Source organism: Hippoglossus stenolepis, chromosome 21 (genome assembly GCF_022539355.2).
Source record: "Hippoglossus stenolepis isolate QCI-W04-F060 chromosome 21, HSTE1.2, whole genome shotgun sequence".
NCBI lineage: Eukaryota > Metazoa > Chordata > Actinopteri > Pleuronectiformes > Pleuronectidae > Hippoglossus > Hippoglossus stenolepis.
In genome coordinates, this window is record NC_061503.1 from 18,080,426 (window position 1) to 18,108,357 (window position 27,932).

The window sequence follows — 27,932 nt, forward strand, 5'->3', positions numbered from 1 at the left end:
ATACATCGACAAATGTAATTTTAAATATTTAATTATAATTTATTTTAAGTGTTTGGTTACTTTAAGACCAGAGAAGTCTGAGTTAGATCAATTACGAGTTATACCTCCTCACTGCACTTGTACAATACATCAACATTACATCAGTATATATTGTATTCACTGAAAATTATATAGAGATAATCATTGATATCATTTGATTGCTCAGATCGACATGACACAAAGTCAGTCACTCACTCTGAGGGACTGATTATTAACAGGTAACGCTAATCACTGCCACATGATGGAGCCATGAGAACACAACAAACACACAATGATCCCTGATGAAACGCTGACCCACAAATCAAACAACCCACAAATCAAACAACCCACAAATCAACAGACACGTGTAAATATAGTGAATTCAGCTTCGTAGCTAGCAAACCCCTATAGGAGCTGGTTAGCTAAAGCAGAAATGGCTGCTATGGCACAGCTACACATTGACATACAAACATGTTAGCAGCCAGGTATGAATATGAAATATAAACCAAGCTTTTTAAAAAATACACATTTCTGACACTGCAGCTATTAGCTCACAATGAGCTCAACCGATGCTGGGAGAGAAACCAGCAAGACTCCAAATGACGAAGGAAATGACACAACAACATAAAGTATGTTAATGTTTCACGCGGGCACATAAACAAGGAAGTGGAGGCAGTGACACGTGTTTACAGGCGTTTCAGCAGAAAGTTGACCAGGTGGGAAACAGGTGGAGCAAACCATTCTTCAGGCGGTGGGAAGAGTCGATTAAACGGACGCAGGGGTCAGTTGAGGACGTGAATGCGACCAGGGAGATAATAAGAAAACAATCAAAGGGTAAAACGTTAAAATGGCGGACGTGTGGCAAAATGAGGGGGCACCCGGATTTGAACCGGGGACCTCTTGATCTGCAGTCAAATGCTCTACCACTGAGCTATACCCCCGCTGGAGGAAACCACAACGTGTATGAAGTATTTATCCTTCACACGGGCTGTTTGTTCTTTGTATGTACACGTGACGCATGTACACGCGTGTGAAGTCCGTGGACGCATGTTGACATGTAGAGTCCATGTTCTGCGTCATTTCCACAGCAGCTGAGGTGGTGGAAGTTCCCCCCGGTGTCCTGCAGGGGGCGCCAACTACACACAGTCACACTGCACGAGTCGTTGTTTTACAAACTCGTCCTTTCATGTCCTTTTGTTTACATGTTGATGTTTTCATGTTTACAATCTATCAATATGGTCCTTTGATCTGTTTCAGTCGCTTTCATGTTTCACTGGTTTTCTCCTGTTTCCTTTTAAGGTCATTACCGCTTAATGCATTTTAAGACGCCTTCAGGTGCTGCACAAAAAAAACGTAACTCACACGTTTAAAGCATGATGTGTAACTACAACCTGGCAGCTAATAACGTTTGTCTCTGATTTTGTTGCAATGAAAGAAATAATCAATGTCAAGATTTTAAAAGAAAAATAAATACATTTACTTTTATCGTTGTTTTTTGTATGTTTACTTGTTTTATTTGTGAAGCACTGTAACATTTTTTTTTAAAAAGTGCTTTATAGATTGAGATAATTATCAGTATTATTATTAATATCATTATTATGAGGACCAATATGGATTTTTGGAGGAAGGTGACAATACTGGAGAATATCTTAGCAATGATTCCTTAGATGTCGTTATCAAATCTCTATGACACAGACATGTAATTGAGGCTTGATATTTTACAGTTTGACCATAAATAACTATGAATAAAAAGAAAACATAACCCAGTATATTTTGAAATGAGATTGTAAAGCAATAGCCTAAAATAAGGCTTTTATAAAATAATGTGACACTTTATTAATCCCACAGGAACTTCTCGTGCCACCTTGCTCTAAGATTACAGCATCACAATATATAATAGAATACAGGGAATAAAATTAAATATAAAAGAATAAAGTGTATCGCATGACACAGTAAACTAGTACTAAAGTGTCAGTGAGTACGAATGATAATAGGAGAAAGTATTCTGGAATCTGGATTATTGAAAATCAAAGTGACAACGTAAAGTTTTATATGTGAGTTACACAAATCCTGAATATAACCACCACTACAGTCCTTTGATCTTTACGCTATTTCCTTCCCAAATGTACGCCTGTTTGATCGTTCATCACAGTAAATAGTCCTAAATCCGACGCTTTCTGCGGGAACGTGAAGGCGTCGTGACTCCTCCTCGTCCCCTGTATATGAATTGAATAGTCTGAGGACGCTCCGTGTCCGCGCATCACTTCCCATCCGAAAACTTTTTATTTCCCAGCTGCCTCGGGGAAGTCTTTTCTTTTAAATCCCATCATGAATCCGCCCTGTGGAAGATGCAATAAACCAGTTTACCCCACAGAGAAAATCAACTGCCTTGACAAGGTAAGCTGACAAAAGTCCAAATTAATGTCTGCAAAGATTTATTCTGTAATATTCCTGTTATAAAGATGTTTATCAGTTATGTTCTTAAAAGTTCTGACATTCTCACATAAGACAAGACACCTTTTAAAATGTTTACTTAGAATAACTGAGGACACTTTAAAATAAAGCTTCTTTCTCCTGTTTTATGTTCACTTTAATTTTAGCATCTTTTGTGCAAGAGCTTTTATCTTATGCTAACCAAACATTCACATAATTAAACCATATCCTCTCTGTTTATATAAAATTTATATAAATCCGGTCCGACTACATTCTTAGTTTTGTGCATACGTGAAATACACAAAGACTCATGAGAAGAGAAGCCACATCCGGTGGATGAAGGCTGACCAAAAACCTCTGAATGTTAAAAAAGGACACTGAGGCCGTGTGTGTGTGTGTGTGTGTGTGTGTGTGTGTGTGTGTGTGTGTGTGTGTGTGTGTGTGTGTGTGTGTGTGTGTGTGTGTGTGTGTGTGTGTGTGTGTGTGTGTGTGTGTGTCAGTATGAGCTTGTATAGATGTTCTTAGATCTGATTAAATGTGTCTTTAACAAGTAAAACACTCAGTTCAAGTTACTTCAATCAATGAAATGACATTAATAACATGTGGTGTCACAGAGCTGGATCACTCAGCTTTATGTTGAATGTCTGATATCTTTAAAAGACAATGAATGCATCACAGAGGTCACATGGTAACGTTGGAATTTGCTTTTTCTTTGCACAGTTTGGAGCAAAGAACATTTTCTGCATTAACAGCAAAAACACCTTTCACTCCAAAATGTTGGAGTTTGGATGACGACATTTTTAGACATTTGACATTTTTTGTGACTTGAATATATTTCAGACCGATGACGGACATTTCAACAATTAAATAACGTAAAAAAAAATATATATTTATGGGGCCGATACAGATATTAGGGAGCAAAAACTGTCCAAAATGGCTCTGGCTCATATGGCAGCTGAATGAGACCACAGCTGTGTCTCAGGAATTTTCCCACCATGTCACTGCACACTGACGTCCTGTCATCTTTTTCTTAATGCATGAATTCAAACCATCAACCACAAGAATCAAGAGTTTAACCTACGTCTTCTTCACTTTGTTGAACTTATTAAACATTGCACACTTTGTCTTTCTCTCTCCAGTACTGGCACAAAGGCTGCTTCAGCTGTGAGGTGTGCAAGATGGCCCTGAGCATGAACAACTATAAAGGATTCGAGAAGAAGCCTTACTGCAGTATGTGAGTGTTGACACCACACTGAGCATCTGATTATTAAAAATCACTAAACTCCAGAGATAACAGGAAAACGTACGACTGTGTGGGAGCGCTGTTTCCTAAAGAGGGGAAAATGAATCATAAAACTTTGAGCGTAAAGTTAGAACGCGTAGTTTTTATTAATCTAATCATGTCCTTATGTGGTTTTTGGAGACAGCAGCAGCAGTTGTCGTTGTTTGTGAGGTTTTGGTCACGACCCAAGCAGACATCAGTTTCTGGGCAGTGGAAGCTGGACGTGACGGAAAAGAGGAAGTGTGAACAGACAGACTCAAACATGTGATCCAACAAGTCGTCAGTGTGACCTGAGATCTCTGTCCAGCTTCAGAAAGCGTCTCTGTCCTGGCAGATGTTTACAAATGTTCACTTTTTTTGTCTCTTTCTTTCCTTCTCATGGATAAATCCTTTGTAATCCAGATATTACATCAACAAAAAGGCAAAAAAAAACTGCAGTATGAGAAATTTATCAATTCATTTCCTCACCAGCATCAGTAAACTCTCTTGACATCTTCGTCGGTGTCTTCTGTGCGTGTGGCGTCGCTTTTAGGAGATATATATATTTTTCTATTTAGAAACGTCTTCAACCCTGCGGGGGACCCCCTGCTGAGTTCTCACATGGACTCCCATAGAAAGTCCAGAAAAACTCCAGATGCCCTCACTCTGACTTTGTGTTCATACAATAAACCTTCTCCGGAGAAAATGTGGAGCATCTCTGGAGTTCAGTGGAGGTCTGAAAGCAGCTTGAGAGTCAGAGCTTCTACAGTCACAATCAGCTCCAGCGAGTTGAAGAGTGAAGCTGAACTGTGGATCAGTTAAAAAGACTCAGAAGTTATTAAAACCCAGAGTTTATCTCCAATATTCAGCAGGAAACGTTTAAAATATGAAGAATCCTAAACAGAGTTTGGTGAATTTGTTACAGCTGCAGCTCTTATGAGTTAGGAAGCAGAGGATCATGGGTAATATCCCCTGTTTAATTGTGTTTCAAGAGATTGAACCACTTCATCGCTCAGACACATATGAATAAATCATCACATGTGGCTGCAGGGGGCGCTGCTGCTCAGTAGAAGTTGCATAGTGTTGCTTTAAATCCACCAACCGGTCGTGATGTTGAGGCTGTTTTAAAAAATCAAGATGAATGTGTTTTTAAATGGTGGAGACATTGAATTAAAACGTGTCCTCTGTCCTTCTCTTTGGTTTCAGGCATTATCCCAAAACCTCCTTCACTATAGTGGCCGACACCCCCGAGAACCTGCGTCTGAAACAACAGACCATGCTCAACAGCCAGGTGAGACCCCGACACCCGGCCCTGTCCCTGTGTCCTCTCGCTGCCGGAGAGACTCGTCCCTAATCTGGTTGCATCATCGCGAGTCTCTGTATCTTCTGCTCTCACTCAGCCCTCAATCCGTCTCCCGGCAGGAAGTCAGGACGCAGCTCTTGGCTCGGCGCTCGTGACAATTGGATTCGTTTAATTAAATCAAATGAGCCTTTTCAGCAAATACTAAAAAACAGACAATGTTACGGCTTCGTGTTGGTGTGAAGATTTGAGACGAGGCAAACATCCGAGTTTTATCTGAGCTACAAAGTGTTTTAAGTGTAAAATAGAAATAAAACATAAATCCTCTGGTGCCGTTGGTCTCTCGTGTGGCACCGGCTCAGCTCGGCCTCCCTGGCTGCCTTCACTGCTCTTTGACTCTAATCTCCTCACACGGTTCAGGCCAACGACTTCACCTGATCAAAGGGATAAGTCCCTCGAGTCACGCAACAATTAAAGAGATTCCTTTGGAGGCCGAGCTTCTCTTTCCCCTCGTTGTGTTTCTATCTTTCACTGGAGGAAAGGGCTGGAGGATGTTTGTCTAACAGGGAGCTAACGTTAGCCGAAACGCTCACATCTCACCACGTGATGAGCTCGACACCTTGTGTAGCGTGGACGGAGACACCACACGAAATAAAACAAACCACGGAACTCTGAAAATAGAGCAAGTGAAAGCTCTTCACTTCAAAGTCGTGTGTGAAACGAGCTCCTGATGTAACCGCACACACACCAGGTTCCATTTTTGGTTAAAACCATTTGAAACCACTGTGTAACATAACTTTGTTGTTATGCTACAGGACTGTTATAACATCGTGATCACATTTACACTGAAAGCCGTTTCCCCCCCCCCTCCTCTCTCTCTCTCATCCAACCGACCCCAGTTCACTGTTTATAACCATAAAAGTCTCGGCAGTCAAGCTCCCTCACTGAGACGACATATTCCTCATAGCAAGAACATGACTCACGTGTGTGTGTGTGTGTGTGTGTGTGTGTGTGTGTGTGTGTGTGTGTGTGTGTGTGTGTCTCAGATTTACCTTCAAATAAACAATTCAGACTTGTGTAATGTTGCCAAGTAAACAGTAAACCATGAATGCAGCGTTTAACTCCACGTTTGTTTGAAATTAGGATTAAAAAGCATTGGATTAATTAAATAGAACAAATAAAATCCAGACAAAAAGAACAGTTTCTGTACAATAAGACTGTCTTTAATATGTTCTGATTGAATTTGCAGGCTCTGTACAAGGAGGATTTTGAGAAGAGCAAGGGGAAAGGTTTCAGCGTGGTGGTCGACACTCCGGAGATGCAGAGGTTGAAGAAGACACAAGACCAGATCAGTAACGTAAGTAAGTGCAGGAGACATCTCTGCAGGATTTGAAGGTTTGAGACCCGACGAGGCCGAGGGACACGAGCAGAGAGGACAAACCTCCGTGGACGAAGGGATCCGATCCTGTAGAGACACACAGGCACATTTCAGACATTTCTCCTCGTCCTCTGAGGAGCAGCTGCCCTATATGGTCAAGGTCTCTCCACTGTAGAGACACACACACACACACACACACATGGAAACACACACACTCACGCACACACACACAGAAACAACTTTCCCCCCTTTTTCTCTCATGTGAGCAGCAGTTGCAGAAAGGAATGGCGGCAATAAGCTGCATGTCCAAAGGGCAAAATCCAGCAACTTATTTTTCCTTTCCTTCCATTTTGTCTTTCTCCCCCCCCCACCCCTTCCTCCTTTTTAATATTTTTTACATTTGCCTGTTTTTCCCACTTTGTCAGTTTGCTCCTCTCGAGGTCGACCGAGGACACGAGGGGGCTGCTCCTTGTTTTCCTCTTCCATCCCCTGAAAGCTGCCAGCTCTCTGTTCACGTTACACAGGTCGGCTCAACCTGCGTGGCCCCCTGGTGGATTCACTGCAGGCTGCACAAACAGAGAGATTTTCTTTTTACTGTAAAAGTGAAGGAGCAGATTGATCATTATTTATTATATTTATTATTATTAGATGATCCCATAACGCAGCATTTTAATTTAGAGTCACAACAACAAATACACTCGAGTCTGGAGTACAAAGAAAACCCTCACACACACACACAGACACACAAACACACACACCATCTCTCAGCACCTCCTAACATGGTGAGCTTCTTCTCACAGGGGCAGAACTCAGCTGTCAAACCTTGTGAGTATTGTGCCCTCCTGTGGATTTAATGTGTGTTGCTCTCTCTCTGTGTGTGTGTGTGTGTGTGTGTGTGTAGATAAAGTACCATGAAGACTTTGAGAAGAGCAAAGTTCGAAGTGACGCACCCCCTCCTGAGAACAGACAAGGTGACGCACAACCTTACACATTTTAACTTATAGTCCCCAGAGCCATGTTGTATATTTGTACTAGTGTGTGTGTGTGTGTGTGTGCGTGTGCAGACTATGAGGAGCAACCATCCAACCCTGAAAGATTCATGCAGCCAGCAGTGACCCCTGCTGCTGTAGCACCACCTTGTGGAGGGGTAAGGCTGATGCATAAACACACACTTAATGGCCAAAAGTATGGGGACACCATGACAGTACACATTCAGTGTAATTAAGAATTAAACGTTATATTAGAATTGATGTACTTTGCGTTACATTTCCGTGCATCTCGTTCATCTCCTGTGTGTTTGTGTGTCTCCACTCAGAAGCGTTACCAGGCCCTGTACAGCTACACGGCAGCAGAAGCAGATGAGGTCTCTCTCCTGGAGGGAGATGTGATCTCAGACGTGGAGCAGATAGACGAGGGATGGATGTTCGGATGCAACCAGCGCACGGGGCAGCGAGGGCTGCTCCCCGCCAACTACGTCCGACCCGTGTGAGACACAGACATCCGGCGTCGCCTCCTACGATCAGACCTCTTCTCTAAAAAACCACCTTTTACAAATTATTTTAAAAAATGGCCCCGTTTCTGCTTTGCCTTCTTTCTGAAAATATGTTATTGGTTCTCAGATGAAATTTCACTTTAGAGAAACAATGAACAGGTGAAGTGAAAATGTTTATGTGATAGAAAACTACAAAAGAGGAAGTAGGAGCAGAACAAAGGGTATAAATTTGCAGTAATAATATTTTTAAAAAAAATCCATTAGTTTATTATACTTCCCAGATGTTGAATTTCTCTCTCAGGTAATATTTACCTATTTTTATTTCCATGTCCTTCAAAGTAAAGTGCAGCTTTAGCTTTGCACAAACAAACTCAATTGTTGAATCAGTGTAACATCCTGTTCATCCGCTTCTAAATCCCTAAAAACACATTTGATTTATTGAAAAACTCATTCACTGTACGATTGAATCATTTTAAGCTGATTTGATTGAATAAAAAGTGGAATATTTAAACCTTTTAATTTGCTTTTTGAGCATTAAGATTATTATTTTACTTCCTGCTTCTGCTCTACATCATGTGACCTTGTGGAAATAAACCAAAACTGAAATACAACATATCAATAAACTTTATTCAAAAACATCACATGGGAGTAAAATGTTACCTGATCGATCTTTCTGGTTTAAAATAAGACAGAGACTTTATTTACAAATGTTATTTTCTCAAGTTAAAACAATGGAACTAGCACCATGGTTCTTTTCTTTTTTTATAAATCATTAATACAAAAACATTGACGACACAACGGATCCGAGTCGTTCTGTAAAACGCTCGTTCTCATCCTGTGAGAACTGTCACATTAGAGAAGAAGGAAACTCTCTTGTCCACTTTGCTCCGGAGCTTTGACGGCAGCCAGTTCAGCTGCTTCGCAAACAGCCGCGGGTTTTTCCCGATGAAGTCCTGACACAATCTGGAGAGAGATCCAGAAAAACACCAGTTAAACACATGTTCAGTCTCATTGAATAGTGAAAAGAATGGAGCCTTGTTCTCATGAGACGTGATCTGATAACTTGTTTTGATCAAACCGTGCTCTGAAGGTTAAATTAACTCTGTACACAACCATTATAATCTCATAAACAGGCCACACATACGCAACATAAAGCTCATTAGCATGACCCCTTGTTGTACGTGAGCAGGCACACGGGTCCGTCAGGCAGCTCAGAGCAGAAACAACAGTGTAACGGGTCTGTGGGCTTTTGTTATCACTGCTTATTCATGTGTGACAGGAGGGGACATGCACGTTAAGTACAGTGCACTGGCTTCACGCAACAAGGAACACATGCAGCCAACTAGCGCACAAAAGCCACGGAACACAAACACAATGATTTCATACAGACTGTGGCGAACTACGTTGGGACAAAAGTGGGAAACTCGGGCGTCCTCCTCCGGCTCCTGGACCTGGAGACGCTTCTGCTGGAAAAACCTGATTCACTTCTTTATCAAAACATCAGAAGTCAAACAAACTGCAGGAGAGGAATTGTGTTTTCTGGACTTGCTCCTCTAGTCAGACAAATCCTGAGTTTTAGAATCAGAACAACTTTCACACCCCTCACCTCAGACAAATCCCTGATCCCTGTGTTTTTCTGTTATCAGCCCATGTAATGTTAGATGTTCCTAAATAAGGAACAGTTAGGAACGTGATTAGATCAGAACGAGACACAGAGGGGGTCTCCTCACCTGAAGAGGGCGTACGGCTGCGTCTGGAAGATGAGCACGTCTCTGCAGTGATTCTGTGACGGCGCCCGTAGAATAGCCACCTGACGACAGGACGAGAATCACAACAAAACTAAATCTGGGTGTGAACCAGCGCTTCACCTTGAGGTTTGGTTTTTAGTGACATTTTTTAAAAAGGAGACATGATGTTTCAGTTTGTTATAAAATGTTCGTTGTCAACTTCTTCAATAATCCAGTTTCACCCTCAAACACAAACAGTTCTCTGTGCTGTTGTTGGCTTCACCTGGGAAACCGTCGCATTACCATGAACGTGCACTGAGCCGCTAAACCACTTAACGTCTATTTATGCAACAGTTTCAGTCGAGCTATAATTAGTCCACTCATGAAACTACATCTGCTTCACCCGATTACAGCAGGAATGTGCAGTGTTTTTTTTACCCATGTCTGTGAAATGCGGAGGAAAGATAATCATGTTTCACTTCCACAAACAGCTTTAATTCTAAGAGCTCAGAGTAAAAGTTAGAAAATACTTTTGTCTTCACGTACCGAGTCCATGAGGATGCAGAGTTTACTGCTTCCTCCGAACACGACCACGTCGCTGTCACCTCCCGGACTCGCTGTGTGACAGACCCTGGAGAACAAGCAGGAAAACACAGATTCTCAAAAAAATACTACAAGATACGTACAACTTCTTATTAACCACAGACAGAAGTGAACAGGTGGAACCGACACGTTAGAAACTGATCTGAGAGCCGCTAGGAATCAATTATGAGTTGTAGAGTCACGTTATCTGAATTTTACAGGAAAGTTTCAGGTCATTTTATATATTTTCTACCTGTGGAACATTTAAACAAGCTTCATACAAATGAATTAACGACCTGGGCTTGTCCTTGTGTGGATGAGTCCTCTTGGTCCACTCTCTTTTTACTGTGTTGAACTGCCAGGCGTCATCTAGGAGAGAGATGAACAGGAAGTACTATAACTGCAGTACTACAGTTTTCTCTCGTGTGCAATACTAGTTATTTGTGTGGAATACTACAGTTTTTTCTTCATAACATGTGCAATATTTCATGTCATACTGCTATTCTCATTACTGCCTCTTAAGTATTAGTTTACCGTCTCGATCGACTTACTGTTACTACATTTTTATTATACAGACGTCATTTATTTAAATTTCTACTTGCATTTACTTTGTATACACACTATATTTTGACTCATTTCTAGTAATAACTAAGTTTTACTTCCTCATTACTGTAATTCAGGATTAATAAAGTCTTGTTTTAAATACGCCCGATTATTTTCATCAAGGTCCATGAATTACTCCGAGAAATCATTGAAAATGTAAAGTCTCAGAGCTAAAGACTGACTGAGGGTGTTTCCGTCGGTGCCGAGGCCTCCGTACACGAAGAGGGCGTGATCCGATATCGCCGTCATGCTGTGCATCGAGCGGCCCAGAGGCGAAACGGACAGCGACACGTCCCTGGCGAAACAGAACATAAACGCAGTCAGTGAATTCTTCAAGTAAAGAAATCAAACAATTAAGAGTGAGTGTGCAAAAGTGAAGTTTTACAATTTAGTCCACGTCCACGTGTCCAGGTCCAAGCAGGACATGTCCAGCTCTGCCGTCTCCTGTAAACCATCACGTAGCTTTAGATACTGAAAGTGTACAAGTGTGTATCGGAAACCGTGGTTACATGGTCGGATACACGACATGGCCAAAAGTATGCAGACACTGTTCTGGTCTCATGTGTTCCAGCAGTTGAAACAGGAAAGGGCCTCCCACAAACTGTGAGCACAAAGTCAGCAGCACGCTATCGTCTCATAATGAAAACTGAAACATTAATATTTTCCTTTTTTTTTAAACAGAGGACCATGAGAAACGACATCAGAGATCACGTGACGTCTCACTTGAGGCGTCCACATACTTTTGGCCAGATGAACTCACCACGCCGCCAGAGATGTAACCTTTGTTCCCCAGCAGGGCGCTGGCATGGCAACCTCTGGGAGCCGGAGCCGGACCCTGCACATTTCAAAATAATAAAAATCACATGAGAGTTTTCACACCAGGAAATCTGAGCCAGGCTTCATGTCTTTGTTCCCTTTGATCTGGTTGGTTTTCACATTAATTTAGGGACTAAAGAACTTTGTGTACGTCATCACCTGCGTCCACCTGTACTTGACTCTGATTGGTTTGTCGACCAGCGACTTTTTGGCTTCACTTTCCAAGAAAGACATAACTCAAGCGATGACCTCTAATCAGGTTCTCTTTGAGTGCAATTGAACATTTCTACCAAATGTAAAGTAACTTCCTGAAGATGCTCGACGGTTGGACGACCTGACACCAGATGTTAAAAACACAACACAGGCCTCGTCATGCAGTTCCACTCACCTGAGTCTCTGGCTGAGTCCATGTCGCAGTGCGTGTGTCAAAAACATTGACCTCATTGTTCCAGCCCCAGCATCTGAACATCGTGTCTCCAATCGTCGTCTGCGGAGAAAAGAAACAAATCTTCATTTGGGTAAAGTACTTTTTGGTCACTACACTGTTTGCAGCTATTGTTGTTGTGATTGTTGTTAAGAGTATTCACCCAGGACATCTCTTCCACGATGAAGCTGGACGATGACGTGTTTCGAACCTCCCCAATGGTTTTACATCCATATCCACCAAAGTAAATTAATCTGCACCAAGACAAAGAGGAAAAAACAACTGATTTCTCATTAATTCACACGAGAAACTACAGAAAACTGGAAGCTTCCATTTTAAAATCAAGTAGTTGTGCCAATACTCCATTTGTTTAAAACACAAGCTTTGTGAATTTTGATAAAATGCAGCGGGTGTGAACAGCTGCTCTTCTTCATGAGCGGTGGTGTGATGTGGATTTCCTGTTCACTGAACTGACCGGTTTCTGTGAACCCAGCAGGAATGTTTGTTCCGCGGCGACGGCGTCGTTCCCCTGGCGTCGGTCACTTTCTTCCACGAGCAGCTCGACTCCGACAGGTCAACGCTGAACAGCTACAACAAAACGGGAGGGTTACGTTTGTCAGATCAACGTGGAGCCAATGGCATTTATTTTTAAAAAGGTATTTTATATATTTAAGTTGCCAGAGCAGATTTTCCAAACTTTCCTGATGATGAAAAGCAGGTTTGACCATTTTATCTCTGAATTTTAACAACTACGATGCACTGAAGACTCACGTGCACCTTTAAAAACGACTTCCTGTCGTCTCTGGAAAACGTTTTCTCTCGTTTCTAACAGCGATCAGACCAGACGACCAAAATAATTAAACTCCAGCGTCCACACAGTTTGTTATGAGCCTGGAAAAACTACATTTTCTATTCATACAACACCAGACGTTCAAATGTCAAATCAAATGTCGTCAACAGGTCGAGCTCTCTTCTTTGTGGCAGATCTGCCAGGAGTGTTTCACAGACTTTGGAGGACCAAGACAAAAAAGGGACCTGGGGGGCCCCCCCACATCTTAAGTTACAAATCTTGTACAGGAGCTTTTGAGATGCATTTTAATAAGAGCAGGAAGCTTCGTTGCTTTTCACACTGCGTCTGGTTTTGGGTTCATGACCTCGACTCACAGCATTTTAATGTTACTTTGATATGAGGAAAGTATGCGACAGCCAGAACTTGCTGCAACATGATAAATCGGTGAGACAGACAAACGGCTGGGAGAAATGTGCAGCCTGGATCCAGTCTGAGCCGCTCATGTTTCACTGTTACAGAGTCAGAGCTCATCTGACTGACAAGCTCTTCATCAACTTCTTATTTGAAATGAATTCCTTTAAAAAATGTTCCCTGTAATGCGTCGCCAGGAGAAACGCTCAGATCTGGTTCGTACGACATGAGGGAGAAAAGCTCCGGATAAAGTAACGTATGAAAGTTTTTACTCAAACTGCAACGAGTCGCAGAAGTCGAGAAGATTGTGGTGTTTGAACATTGAGACATTTTGATGCAAGTACACAAGTCAACAATCTATAACATTTAAATGAGGAATCGCATCTTTGACGTGATTCTGGTTCATGTCGTACAAATGCAGAAAGGATTTAAAGTTCAGCAGCAGCCATCTTTGATTTGTCACCTGAGCTGCCAACTTGAGAAAAGGACGTAAACACATTCTGTGACTGGGACGTCGTGATTATACGATGAGACTTTAGCGAACGAGTCTGACTCCTTGTTCACGGTCTGTGAGAAACTCACCTGGTTCGTGTGTCCGACGGCGTCGCAGCCTCCGAAGATGTAGAATGTGCTGCCGACGTTTGAGCCGCAGAAGCACGACAAGTCTGGAGGGAAGTCGCCGCTGATCTCCCTCCGCTCCCTGTCACAGGAGGTGAAGAAGGAGAGCGAGAGCTGAGCACAGTAAAAACTCACTGAACGTACCGAGGCCTTTTCTCTATCAGGATCTCTCTCAAACCGTCGTAATCAACCCTGTGTAGTCAACACATCTTCTAAAGAGCTCGTTTTATCAGACAAACACACTCTGCCTACATCCATAGTCGAGGTGACAGTGTTGGACTGTGCTGATAAAACACAGCCGTCTCTTTGTCTTACCACGTCCCGCTGTCCAAGTCACAGATCCATATCTCATCGCTGGGCAGCGTGACCTCCTCTCCAGAGACGACCTGCGAGGAGACGGACGAGATCAGAGTCGTGTGTTTGAAGACTCTGCACGTTTATCACAGAGAAAAATGCGGGCGGGTTGAAGACTGAACCAACGGGGACATCTGACAAGAACTGTTGACGTTTGTGTCCATAGCAACAATCAGGGGGACAGATTACAAAAGGAAAAACCATCATGACGTGTTCAAACAGCGTTAATGTGCCACAGCATCGCTCGTGCCACTGGTGGAGGAAGCACCAGATATTTCACTCAAGTTAAAGAACCACACCAACGTCTCCACTTGAGTAAAGGAAAGAAATACACACAAGAGGAAATACTTAAGAGTATTAAAGTACTTGGAGAGTGTAGCCTAATGCAAAGGTCTCCTACAAGGAAGGAGGCGGGGTCTAATGTAACCTGCCGGCTCTGATTGGATCAGTGGATCAATCCCCCCCCCCCCTCTTCTTATTGATTACATTTAATACTAGAATGTGATCCTTCCCCCCCCTTTGTATTTGTTTCGCCGTCTGTAAAGTGCGAGATATGTTTTCTTGTCGGAACACGTCGTGAAATCTGACGCTGACGTCCGTGAAGAGTCGATGCTGAAGAATGTTTCCATGTTCATAATGTTAAATAGATGCACAGAACATAACAGCCGTGTGTGTTCATACAGTTTCACAGATGAACGTTGTTCTCTGCTGTAATTTTAGAGAGTTGTTGATTGCAAATGATTATATTCAGCATTGGGTCGTGTGTTTTTTACATAGACGTCAATGTAACTTTAACATTCAAGTACATTAAGATTATTAATTTAATAATCCTGCAAAAAAAACTATTTTTCTGTTCTGTTAACTTACGAATTACAACTTTTAGTTTCTATTTTTTTTTTTTTACATAGAAGTCAATGTAACATTCAAGGTCATTTTTATACAACAACACATTTTCTCTTTGTTCCTCATCAGGTGTGACAGGAACACAGAGGCAGATCACAGGCTCCGGGTGACTCAGTGACTCAGGTGACACAGTGACTCAGGTTAACTCAGGCATCTCAGGTTAACTCGGGTAACTCAGTAACTCAGGTAACTCAGTATCTCAGGTAACACAGGTGACGCAGTAACTCAGGTAACTAAGGTGACACAGGTATGGCAGGTAATTCAGGTGACTCAGGTAACTAAGGTATCTCAGGTATCTTGGGTAACTCAGGGGACACAGTATCTCAGGTAACTCAGTAACTCAGGTAACTAAGGTAACTCAGGTAACTGAATATCTCAGATATCTCTGGTGACACAGTAACTAAGGTAACTCAGAAATCTCAGTAACTCAGTAAATCAGGTTAACTCAGGTAACACAGGTGACAGTAACTCAGGTAATTCAGGTGACTCAGGTAACTAAGGTATCTCAGGTATCTTGGTAACACAGGTGACGCAGTAACTCAGGTAACTAAGGTGACACAGGTAACTGAATATCTCAGGTATCTCTGGTGACACAGTAACTAAGGTAACTCAGGCATCTCAGTAACTCAGTAACTCAGGTATCTCAGGTTAACTCGGGTAACTCAGGTAATTCAGGTGACTCAGGTAACTAAGGTATCTCAGGTATCTTGGGTAACTCAGGGGACACAGTATCTCAGGTAACTCAGTAACTCAAGTAACTAAGGTAACTCAGGTAACTCAGGGGACACAGTATCTCAGGTAACTCAGTAACTCAAGTAACTAAGGTAACTAAGGTAACTCAGGTAACTGAATATCTCAGGTATCTCTGGTGACACAGTAACTCAGGTAACTCAGGTATCTCAGGTAACTCGGGTATCCCTCTCACCCGGTAGCCCCCCCACACGTACAGCCTGTGGTTGTGGGTGAACGCCGTGTGGCTGCTCCTCTCCAGCGGACTCTCGGTCGCGTCTCCTCCCGCTGCAGCAGCGTCCATGACCCCGCTCCGGTTAAAAACTTCTCTTTAAAATGGTTTCCAGTTTGCCTGAGGCCGCAGGGACAGAGAGACAGAGAGACAGACAGAGACAGAGAGAGACTCGACCTGCTGCTCCGGCTGCAGGCGACACAATCCGCACTGATGAACGTGTTTTTCAGGCTCCTCTCCTCACTCACTCCTCTCTCACTCCTCCCATCACCTCGATGTTCACTTCCTCCAGAAGCCCGTGTTGCACTGGGGAGGGGGTTCTGGGAGTCAGCTGCAGCTTCTCCTCCGGAGCCTGGTTCCGTGTCATTGGTTCATCAGGAGGTGAAGGGGGTGGGGGTGGGGGATCAGCTGTTTGATCACAAACAGCTGAGAGTGATTCTGGTGTTGATGGTGACATCACGTGATGAGAAGCACCTGTAATGTGCAGAAGATCATGTGGGGGGGGCGGGGCGGGGCGGGGCGGGGCGGGTGGAGACAACAGGGCCCCCCCCACACCCCACACCCACCCAACACCATTCCTCCTCTTATTAACGGGATACTCTATCAGCTATAAGAAAACTGAGAATATGCATTTCATTTTTTTGTTTGCATTTCCAAAATCAAGTTGAAATGTTGAGAATTAAGTGTGTGTGTGTGTGGGGGTGGGGGGGAAGTCAAATAACATATGAACAAAATGTGGAAAATATAGTTGAAATAATCAGCATGAGATAATTTTTTGTGCATTTCAAGAATAAGGTGGAAACATTTACAAAAAAAGCAAATGAGATTTTTGCGTATTTCCTGAACAGAGTAATGGTGAGAATTAAATGTTGAGAAAAATGGAAGAAATCTGAAATCTTTTTTTTGTGTGAATTATGAATAAAGTCCTTGAAATATTGAGGAAAAAGTCGATCAAAGCAGATCATTTATATTTGGTGAATTAAGTTAAAATGCAGAGACTAAAAATGAAATGTTGAAAATTAATCAAAGTTTTGAGAATAAAGTCGTAATGTTGAGAGTGAAGTTGAAATAAATCTGATGATTGGTCTCTTTTGCATTTCGAGAAAACAGTTGAAAAGTTGAGCGACTGACAGTCAATGAATCCGTGATATATCAGCTTAATTTCTGTATTTACAGTCTATGATGTAGCACACTTAGCAAAGTAGCATGCTAACAATAACTGAGAAAACGTCACATTCATGAAACACAAAAGTGAAAGGGACACACACTGACATTTATTCCTTAAAATCATTTATACATTACATATTTGATGAGATGAAAATAAAAAAATACAAACCGAGAAAAACAGTGTCGCAGAATTCTGTCTCCTGCAAATATCAAAATGGATCCAATGAGAAAACCTTCACTGGCTCATTATTATATGATTCTGCAACTCCCTCTCCACATCAGAGTCCAATACTCAAGAGACCAAAATAAAACTGAGCAGCACGGGAAAATATCAAAAGACAATTCCATGGTGTCACTTCATGTACGTGAGGATGTTACGACTAAACTGTGGTCGAAATATCCGTTTAACAGTCAGCGCTAAGTGCAAATATGCAAAATGTGTTTTGAATCAGAATTTGCACCAACAAAAGGTTTTTATGCCAATTTGTTAATAATTCATTTGTCAGCAAGCAGCATAATAAAACTATTTTTAAATCTCCCCTCTAAACCTCTCTAACCAATATATTAAGACCAAATCTTCCTGGCGACAGATGTGTAATGCAGCAGTGGAATTTCATGTTATGGCGATTCAGAAAAAGAAAAGTGATTACGTGATTCTTTTTGGCCCTAAAAGTAGTGTAAAGCTTGAATTAAAAAGAAGGCACGATCGAGATGTGTTAATTCAAACAGGTCATGAGCTGTTTACGCTATTTTGCATGTGCGGAACCCGACCTCGCTGCTGTGCTGTGCTGAGAAACGCGTCTTTCAGAGCATTTGTGGTAAACACGATGGTGTTAAGAATGTTTTTTTTCAACACACTAAGACAAAAGGAAATAAAAAGATGCAGCAGAAACGATTCTTGACATCACCGTCGTCCGTCCGGTCCTGGATTTTGATGCCGTGGCTGAATCAGAATTCAGAGAGGTATTGAAGTCAGTAACATTTGGCTGCAGTGCGGCAGCGTCATGAGGCTCAGTGGCCAGACTCCGTATCACCGTCCTGAGAGATCCGATCACAAGTGGTCGGCTCCAGTTTGATATGTTATTTCTGTTAGTTGAGACCAGATGATGCCGTTTTCTCTCAAGAAAGTTGAAGGGAGATGTTCGGATTCGAGTTTTCCCTTCACAGATACCAGAGCATTTAATAAATAACAACTTATATTGCATATTTTAACAGCTGTATGCTACAAATCCTGTATGGAAGTGGCTCTTCAATGTACATGTCGCTGTTCTTCTCGCTCGAATCAACTCTCATTGCAGATAAAAGCCAGATGCTTGGTGGGTTTTTTGACCATTGGAAAAGCTGCTTAATATACTTAAAAGACGTGGTATCGGATTCTCACATAGATTCATGTACTCGCTGATGCCCGACCCGACATTTTGAACCGTATCGGAGGTATTTACAAGGCTGTCATCAGCACATCTCTACCGATGACTGTGTGTCTGTATCGGCGAAAGCTTGATTCGTTGTGAACCTGTGGCAGGACCGAAGACGTCAGTTTAGTAGGCGGTGCTTCATATGTGGCTTCAAACACATTTGTGTTCACACAGCTAACAGAGTGTGAGCACATGCATCCCACACCACTTGTGATCTGATGTCTCAGGACAGGTCAGTGTCCCCGTCAATCAGCACAAGACTCTGGCTACTGTGGCACCGAGGCTCTTGCACCACCCTTGGTTTTAAGGTCAGTTAGGGCGGGTTAATCGCACTCATAATTGCACTTGAGGTTACTTCATGTAAAAGCTAGATTTAGTTTTTCTCCCCACAAGCGGCCGTCTGGCTTCCTGAAGAAGTTGGCGAGCCGCCGGTCGCCGTGCTGCCGGCTGCGCTCAGTCCTGAAGATCCCTCTCCCGGTATTTCTCCATTCGCTGACAGCGAGGACACGAGCTCCCCGGAGCTTTACATGCCAGGTGGAACACAGCTTTACAATCTATACACCTGGGTCAGAGAGGGGAAAAGAGAAAGCAAGAAAAAGAAATGTTAAACTGAAGGTGCAGAAGAATAAGAAACAAAAACAGAGAAACAAAAACCAATCATTTTCATATTAATATATATTCAGACTCTTGACTTGAAACTAATACAACTCGTGGGAGTATTAGCAGCTGGTGGATAAATGAACAAGGTGTGGAAACAGGGGAGGGAGGTGAAAGCAGGAATAATGCGGCGCAGGACAAACTACCTGGTGGTGCTGTCAAACTGGAAGGGGAAGATGGTGTCGTGTGCGTGGCAAATCTGACAGATGAAGCCGCGCTGCGTGCACAGGTCACACTGAAACACGTGGCTGGAGGCAAACTGCAGCAGAGTCATCAGGTAGATTGCGTATTGGCCCTCTGCGATCTGGAAAAGACGGAGCAGACACGCGTGTGTTGAGACGTTTCAAAAAGGGACAGATGTCAGCAGCGTGACGAGGCGTCAGCGTTACCTCTTGCAGGTCGACGACACTGTACAGATGGCTCGACTCCAGCAGGTACGTTCGCTGACCCATTCTGAAGAGAGCAGGGAACAAACTAATTATAATAAATAGTGTCATATATAAAAGGGTTTCTGCCGAGTTCAACAAGGTTGACATTTTCAACAAAATAAGACTTCTGTAAAGGAAATTTATGAAACTGAATTCATAGCTTTACTAGACGCCTGCAGGTTCCCTGTAGAAAACACACACTGGTACACACACCTGGCCTGGAGCTTCTTGTAGGCTCCGCTGCGGCAGGTGAGCAGGTAGTCGCCGAGGAGACGCAGTCGCTGCCGCAGGTTGTGGGTCTGAGCCATGGACCCGGAGTGCTTCACTAACTCGGGGTTTAGCTGCTCCAGGTTGAGCAGAGGCTCGTGTTCCACCTGAGACAGCAGCCGCAGGGCCTTCTTAGACACCTGGAGAGAGACGCACACATTCAGCATATATACGTCCCACTCCGTCAGAACATGTGGATTCATGTTATGTGTGATCACCACAGGAAAAAAAACTCACAGTAAAAGACAGAACTCGTGTCAGTTATGGAAACAGTCTTAAAAGTGATGCAGCGGTTGTTTTATAAGAGAACTCTGTCGTTTTAGGATTCAAGTCATACAACACAATCAGATCAAATCAGCACATCCGTCCGTTTCCATGTACGTGTGCCACCCACCTCTCGCTGTGTGAGGTCCCAGTTGTGCACCATGCGTGAGGGGATGATGGTGGTGTCGCCGTGGTGACAGGAGTCACAGTAGTACTGGCCTGAGAACTCACACAACCTGGCTCTGCCCAGGGACGGACCAATCTTCTGAGGACATCCTGTGTGAGATAAACAACAATCAGATCTCAGCCTCTGATTCAAGAGATTACAGATTACAACCGAGTTTCACTGATGAACACAACGCTGGAAATAATAATAAATACGTTAACACGACTAAATATTACCTGCACATTTGAAGCTCTGAGAGTCCAGACCCTTCTCCGAGGGCACGGCGCAGAGATGAACTAGAAGTGCTCCATCTTCCTTCAACCTGTGCTGCACCAGCCTGTGGAGGTTCCCAGTCACCCCCACTGCACCGGGCTGCACGCAGCCATCGTCCTCGCCACTCTCCAGGTAAGAGTCCAGAGCTCCACGGATCAAAACCCTCCAAGAGCGAGCCTCCTCCGCGCTCTCTGCCCTGAGTCTCAGCGCATCCTTCACGGTCAAGAGTTTGAAAAAGGCCGGACCTCCCAGGGAGACGTCAGGCACCACATCCCGAATTTCCTCAATGGTGGTGTTCAGCTGCAGAAACTTTCTCCCGTCTTGTATCCGGAAGCCTTTCAGCGTCTCTAACGAGAGGGAGAAGATCAGAGGTGCCCAAGTCCGAGCTTCAGCATCTGTGGAGAAGTACAAAACGGCTTCTTTGATGGCGTCCGTTTCTAAATCAGCCGTCCGAGTCCAGTCGAACTCCTGTAGAGGAGGAGGTGCCTCCAGGCCTCCGCAAGTCCTAGTGTCCGGGTGTACTATCCCTCTCTCAGGGCTGGAGGGCGTGGAGGACGTGGATGAAAGCGTGCGTTCATCTACACCATTCTCAGTGTACGGTTGTAGCACCTCCCACTGCTCATTGGCACAAGGTGCTGGCCGGCTATTGTTGACGGCCTCCGCGATCCGGTCCACCCAGTCCTCAGCTTCGTCACGATTGGCCGCTCGGAGGTACAGTCGCTTCCCAGGAAAGGCCAACTCGAAGCGGCCCTCGGGTAAGGTGACGCGAGCGTCCTCACACCGGACCAGGGAGCAGTTGTCAGTGCAGGTCCGCTCCTCGGCGTTGAAATACAGGCGGAACTCAAAGGGGGACAGCTCGCAGTAATAGTCTCGCCACAACCCCATCGCACTTCGTCTCTCGAGATGGCCGAGCTTCAGCAAGCCACGAAACGGGTTGGACAGTCCTGAGAGACGCACACAGACGGACAGACACAGTTTGAGGACAGACAGCAGCAGCTATTACACATGATCTCTGCTCTATCATCACTCCAAGGAAGCCGGTGTTAGGCCTAACACATTTAATTCTTCAATCTGATACACCGTGCGATGACACATAAAAACAAATGATCTAGTTTCAGTTTTCCACTTGAAACCAGGAGATGCTGTCGAGTACCTATTTGTCTGCGATGGACGACACTGGGAGGGGACTGGGAGACCTTGGGCTCAGGCGTAAGAGCGGCTGGAGGCGCCTCGTCCTGATCAGACACCTCCTCCAGCTGGGGCTTGTAGATGTCGTCCTCGGAGATCCAGGAACGGGAATGCTGCGATGTAAAAGACAAAAGTATTAATCTTATGCACAAGGAAATAAAATCTGACTTACTTGAGCTTTTCAGTGAGTAGTGTGTGAAAGAGTGGTTCCTGTTATCATGAGTCTTTCTCTGTTAAAGTTCAAGACAGATTTTGATGTAAAACTACAATGATACAAACTACAATTAATAAAAGGATTTGAAACTGGATCGATGTATTTTTTCATTGTGTTCACTTGAGCACACACTTCAAGTCAGTCACATCCTTGTGACTGACTTGAAGTGAATGGGCATCATGTGGTAACTACAGTAAGTACAGCATGTTGTGAAATGTTGGGACACATCCTGGAGCAGTGAACTCTGGGCTTCATTTTGACCACAACCTCCTGATCTACAGTTTCCCAAACAACACTGTCGTGACTTCTCCTCATCATCTCATTGAGCTGCTTGAAAAAAATAAAATAAAATAAATAACAGCTACATATTTTTTTCCCATGAATAGCTTGGGCTGATTTTCCGCTCGGTTACACTGGAAGGAGTCAGACATTCTATCCGCCAGTTCCTCACTGGGAAATCCCGAATAGCAACAGGAGTGACAGCAAATTCTCCACTGTGAACAATGTTCTCCTCTGGAAATAAGTTCAAGTGAACTGGGATCAACGGTTCTTCCTCGAGTTGTCGTCTCAAAGCCGGCACTAACTGAGGGAAGGACGATTTGACCTTTGACCTTTACCTGGTTTACTTTAGAGCCTGAACAATTCATCCTTATCCTTATCATTTCCAACTTGAAGCTATTTGTGTGCTAATGTACTTACTGACAGAGAATCTGTGGACAACGTCCTGCTCAGGATGCTGGAAGAGCGACGTGGCCCCGGATGCAGTGACGGCTCCGAGCTGCTCTTCACTGAGCTCTCTACTTCTTTCTCTTTCTGAACAGACGCACTGCTCTCCTTCACATCCGCTGTATTCACATCAGCTGTATTCACATCAGCTGTATTCACCTCCTCTGTGTCAGTGTCCAAGTGCAACTCGTTGGAGGTATCATCGCACGCGTCAGAGGCCGTTTTGCAGACATGGTTATCATCGGATGACGGCGAATCAGGGGAAGTTGGTGGTGGCTCTGAATGAGAGAGAATGAGCGGCTGGTCTTTCAGGTCTTGTGACGGCGTCGCAGGACCCTGGGTCTCGCCGTCGGAGCCACTGAAGACAGCCGTCTCCGAAAACTGATCCGGACCCGTGCTTGAGACAAAGGAAGTGTCTTCGCGCATGGAGTCCTGACTGCCCTGTCCGCTCTCCCGAAACTCAGTCAGCAAACTGCAGAGACAGAGACAAGACATTTTACTGAGTTTATAATAGAATAACACATTATTTATATATATCAATGTCCATTTTAAATATGAATCTGACTGAAATATGGCTACGAGATGCAAAACAAACATTATCGTTTTTTCTGATCATCAAAAAAATCGAATGGAAAGAGCAAAACCGACGATAATTTTCAACTTCCTTGTTCATCTACTATTATCCCTATTTTTTCCAAACTCTATAAAAATCTATATATTATATAGAGGTATATAAATCCAAGATGAGGACGTATAACGGTGACTAATTGGCCGATGATTTCCAACATCAGACACACAAGAAGAAGATTTCTTGCAGGGTCAACTAAATAAATACTTCTTCGATATCTTAAAAAAGGGCTCGGCCATTTCCTGAAACAGTTTTGCTGTGTTTGTTGTTTGTTGGGGACTATTTTCAGCCGCAGATTAAAGCGTAGTTGATGCGTTAGCGAGTATTTACAGCAACAGGATGTCGCATTAGGCTTAACTCAAAATAAACTAGTGTGTGTGTGTGTGTGTGTTAAGGAAAGAACATGTCATCCAGTGCATTAAAGTGTGTCATTGATGTTTGCAGTGGTTTTTTGAACAAGAGTCGTCTTCAGCACGGGGGAAATAAGTAATAATAGGATTTGCATCCACGTACAAAACTTAATTAGCGGATCAATCGATTGTTCTGGTCTTTTCATGGGATTTCATCAGCAGTATGACAAATATAGAAAAACAATAGGATTACTTACTCTTTCTGTGGTCTCTTGGTGCTGATGTGATTGGATATGTCCAGGTCACATGAGGACCATGGCTCTCCTGTCGGGCTGCGGGGGTCCTGCCCCTGCAGGAGGCTGTCGGAGCTCAAGCTGGAGGAGAGCTGAGAGGAGCCTGTGGTGTCCAGACTGAGATTAGAAGAGTTGAGTGCAGTCCGACCCCCCTGTAAATCACCTGACCCCCGCCCCACAAACAACACTGGACACCCTCTCTGTGTATCCTGAGCATCCGATGAGCTGGATGACTGAGACACTGTATCCCACGACTCCTTACACAGGGACCTGGAGGTGGGATGGTCCCCGCCGTTAAGCGTCAGGTCAGGTGTGTCCACCTGGGAGAAGGGGCAGAGTCCAGCGAGAACCAGAGGCGTGGTGGTCCACTCGTTGAGGACGGTGGACTTGTAAGACAGGCTGAATGTGAGTGAGGCCAGACCCTGGAGGTAGCTGAGCAGAACGTCCCGCTCCTCGGTGTTCAGGAGCAAGGCACTGGGCTGATAATGCACCCGCAGCTTGGAGTCCTCCCGGAACAGCGACGCCAGGTAGCACTCCAACAGGCCGTGGTTGAGCGCCAGCCGCAGCCATGCTCGGCAGCGACCCACGTCCGTGCCTACGAAGCTGATCTTCTCCAGCTCTGTGATGACATCGCTGGGGATTTAACAGAGAGAGTGTGGGGAAATGGTCAAGATACATTAATCATATTAGAGATTTGATTAGTAGTTGACAGTGTGGGCCACGGTCTTGACTTACCGGTGGGTGACGGTCTTGAGGAGGCTCCAGAAGAAGGGCTGAGGGAGGGGAGCCCGGCCGCCCTTCCTGGTTCGCCCCCCAGTCTCGGAGCGGATGTACTTGCTCTTGATACCGTGGATGAAGATGGCCTCCAGGGCGCAGCAGAGCAGGTTAGCGTCGGCATCCTCGCTGGTTACGACTGCGTCTGACGTCACGAAACGCTTCTGCAGGGCCTTGAGTGACTGCGCCAGCTTCTCTTTAATCTGCGTGACAACCCAGGGGAGCAGGAACTGTCAACATCCTCGTTTTTTTTACGTTAACTTCAGTGTTCATCAAGGTCTGTAATTTACCCACTTGCACATGACGCCCACAACATACAACAAGCCTACAAGCCACTGAGCAAAACCTGAGACTCGCAGCTAGAAAGATGTGTAGAGGGACAAATCCTCGCCTGCTTTCCCAGCTTCATGACTCACACACATTAATTCAGCAGAACTTTGCCCTGGTCACACGTGCAGTGTATTCTGATAACTATTAAATAACAGAAGTTCACACTCGTTCTCCAAAGCTGCGTCCTCTTTTCTCACCTATGAGATGAAATGCTGCCGTTTAACCTCTCATTCTGCATCTGGTCTCATCTCTTTACCAGCGTTAGATTATCTGTTAACTTTAGCCTGTTCTAAAAACAGTAATGAGCCAGTGACCCGAGTTCAGTTCTGACACTGATGTAATGCTGAACGCTGCGGAGTACGGTTACATCAGTGTCATTAAATACGACTTTATTGTCACGGACTGACAATGTTCGTGCAAAAAAATCCCTCCACAGAGACAATAAAGTCCATTTCTGACCCTCTCACCAGAGTTAGAGCAGAAACAATGAAAGAAGAAATTCTAAGTTATGAACATGAAGAGAAGAAACTTGTACTGAGTCATCGCCCCTCAAGTGCGAGTATGAAAGGAAAAAGGCGTTGTGTCGATGTCACAGCTCAGCTGGCACTCGCATTGACCAACGCCTGAAGCACAACCGCAGCTTTAGGCTGAAAGAAAATTGCTTTTACACATTAATGGCATAAATTGATTATGTAAAACAGTGGAAAATCCACATGGAGGCATTGATATATAAAGCTGAAGATAACGTTCTTGCACCTTGTGACAATTACCTTTTTATTTGGACTGTAAATAAAGTCAGAAATCAACTTGCTAAGGCAAAACCCCAATCAAAATGAAAGCTTCAAAAAAATGCGGATAAACAGCCAGCACAGAAACACGATCTCTGCTCGGAGGGGAACAGATTGTTGTTTTACCTGTTTGACATCTTTGGCCTCAGGTGGCGTGTCTGGCATCTGTGTGGCGAGCATGGCACCTCCGGGGAGCTACTCCCACATGGCACGACTGGAACACAGACACAAAGATTCATTAGACGCGTGCAACAGGCTTACCACACACAGGACGCACTCACACATATCTCTGTCGGTATCACATCTGACATTTAAGAAGGGATAAACAAGTAACGCGAGCTTGTGCGCCGCGTGACGATGAGGAAACATGTTTGCCCTCGTCCTCACTTCCAGGGGCGGCCGCACATTTGCCGTAGACAAATCGGTGCACGCTCCATCATGAGGCTTTTACGCAGTGTGACATATCTGCGATTTCACGGTTTCAGTGTGTAAGAGAGTCATGTGAGGCGCCGGTTATAAAAGAGGGTGTCAGCCGGGAAGTGGCTGCAAACGCTTCAGAATTAACTTCCCCAATTACACAATAAAAAAATCCCAGAAAAGGCAAATCGAGATCCTAGAGAAGTGGCGGCGAGAGAGAGAGCAGTGGCTCCCTGATACAATCAAAGACAGATAAGATAAACCCTGGGTGGGGGACAACTGGGCAACGTGAAAACAGAGAAACCTTTTGTCTTTGTCGACCTTTTCATTAGTGAAACAAGTCGTCTGCATGATATCAACTGCTCTGATCACCAACCTCATTGTTTCCTGGTCTGGACGTGAACTGAATCAATCACAGAGTCGATCACCACGAATGCTGTTGTGTGTGTGAAATGTTAAACGCAAGTTCGGAATGAATGAGAACAGACAAAAGTTGGAAGTGAGAGGGTTGCTCTGCACCTTCTCTTCCTCTCTGCGGTCACGTACACTGTGTTTTAATGAAGCCCATTCCCATTAGAGTTCCTCATCTACACTCATTCAGGTCATTTGAATGGACATTTGTGTCTTTTGTCTTTGTCTCTTTCGCTTGTAACACAACTAAACAACATATCTGAGACCAACTGGAGCTGAAATAAACCACAGGTTGGTGAAAACATAAAAACCACCTCATCCCATCCTCCATTAGCTTCGTGCAGGTTTAACATGAGTGACACTAAGTTGGAGGTGACAGGATCCACAGCATCTGGAGTTTGAAAGAAGCCGAATGCACGACCCAGATGTTTCTCACTCGCACATCTGCTTCTGCTTCTGTTTCCTGTGACTGATAAAGTCGTGATTTAATCGCGGGGCTCGTGAGCAACACACGTTCAAAAAACACACACTTTATTTAACTATTCACACGTGACAATAACCAGTACTACTCCCGGTTGTTCCCAAACAGCTTCCTGGTGGATTCCGCTGAAATGACATTTAACGTGAGGAAAGTTAGGAGGCGATGAACTGGTGTTTAAACTCTGCTGCGTTCAGCTCGTACAGCGAATAACAGGAAACAGGGTTAATTAAAGAAACTGCAATTAGGTTTAAATATTAACAACCGGAATCCGGTTAACGTGAAAAAAAACACGTGATGCTTCACTACTTGTTTTTAAAACTGTCAGGGCTATCAGTGTTAGCACAGAGCTAGCTTACTTACTAGCTAGCTGAGCTCAGGACCGAGCTTGACGTCCCCCCCCCCGCGTGTCTCCCCGTGCACGGCCGGGACCTCAGCAGCGGGGTCGGTGCGAACAGTCGCTCTCCATCGCTTTGCGTACGAAAACACCGGAAAACACCGGAAAACCTGCGTTAGCCGCGATTTGTTTTGACGTGAGGCGGTTTCCGAGCCGTCCGACTGAACCCAAATGCATCATGGGAGCGTGATTACACCCGCGACGCCTTCACGGTCCACCGGAAATATGGG

General features: G+C 44.3%; 3 protein-coding genes and 1 non-coding gene across 4 annotated transcripts; 1 reads left to right on the plus strand and 3 right to left on the minus strand.

Annotated features, from left to right (window-relative positions):
• Window positions 1-887: 887 nt before the first annotated feature.
• trnac-gca lies at window positions 888-959 on the minus strand. The gene has a single exon. It is a non-coding gene; the product is annotated as a tRNA-Cys (tRNA).
• A 1,288-nt stretch (window positions 960-2,247) lies between these two features.
• Window positions 2,248-8,523, plus strand: LOC118100947 (LIM and SH3 domain protein 1). The gene is made up of 7 exons (XM_035146498.2): window positions 2,248-2,415; window positions 3,591-3,685; window positions 4,919-5,003; window positions 6,262-6,369; window positions 7,292-7,361; window positions 7,455-7,537; window positions 7,706-8,523. Exons 1-7 carry the CDS (start codon window positions 2,347-2,349, stop codon window positions 7,877-7,879), a joined length of 684 nt encoding a protein of 227 aa, XP_035002389.1. The 5' UTR covers window positions 2,248-2,346; the 3' UTR covers window positions 7,880-8,523.
• On the minus strand, window positions 8,489-16,375 carry LOC118100946 (kelch domain-containing protein 1). The gene is made up of 13 exons (XM_035146497.2): window positions 16,036-16,375; window positions 14,169-14,239; window positions 13,818-13,935; window positions 12,510-12,622; window positions 12,198-12,288; window positions 11,999-12,097; window positions 11,555-11,629; window positions 11,180-11,238; window positions 10,977-11,089; window positions 10,488-10,560; window positions 10,156-10,240; window positions 9,613-9,692; window positions 8,489-8,845 (listed from the first exon to the last, which is right to left on the minus strand). The coding sequence occupies exons 1-13, from the start codon at window positions 16,141-16,143 to the stop codon at window positions 8,713-8,715; spliced, it is 1,218 nt and encodes a 405-aa protein (XP_035002388.2). The 5' UTR covers window positions 16,144-16,375; the 3' UTR covers window positions 8,489-8,712.
• A 948-nt stretch (window positions 16,376-17,323) lies between these two features.
• Window positions 17,324-27,872, minus strand: plekhm1 (pleckstrin homology domain containing, family M (with RUN domain) member 1). The gene is made up of 12 exons (XM_035145876.2): window positions 27,669-27,872; window positions 26,126-26,213; window positions 24,843-25,084; window positions 24,072-24,740; window positions 22,810-23,308; window positions 21,862-22,009; window positions 20,672-21,652; window positions 20,400-20,545; window positions 19,952-20,145; window positions 19,700-19,763; window positions 19,457-19,614; window positions 17,324-19,215 (listed from the first exon to the last, which is right to left on the minus strand). Exons 2-12 carry the CDS (start codon window positions 26,177-26,179, stop codon window positions 19,107-19,109), a joined length of 3,264 nt encoding a protein of 1,087 aa, XP_035001767.1. The 5' UTR covers window positions 26,180-26,213; window positions 27,669-27,872; the 3' UTR covers window positions 17,324-19,106.
• Window positions 27,873-27,932: the final 60 nt, after the last annotated feature.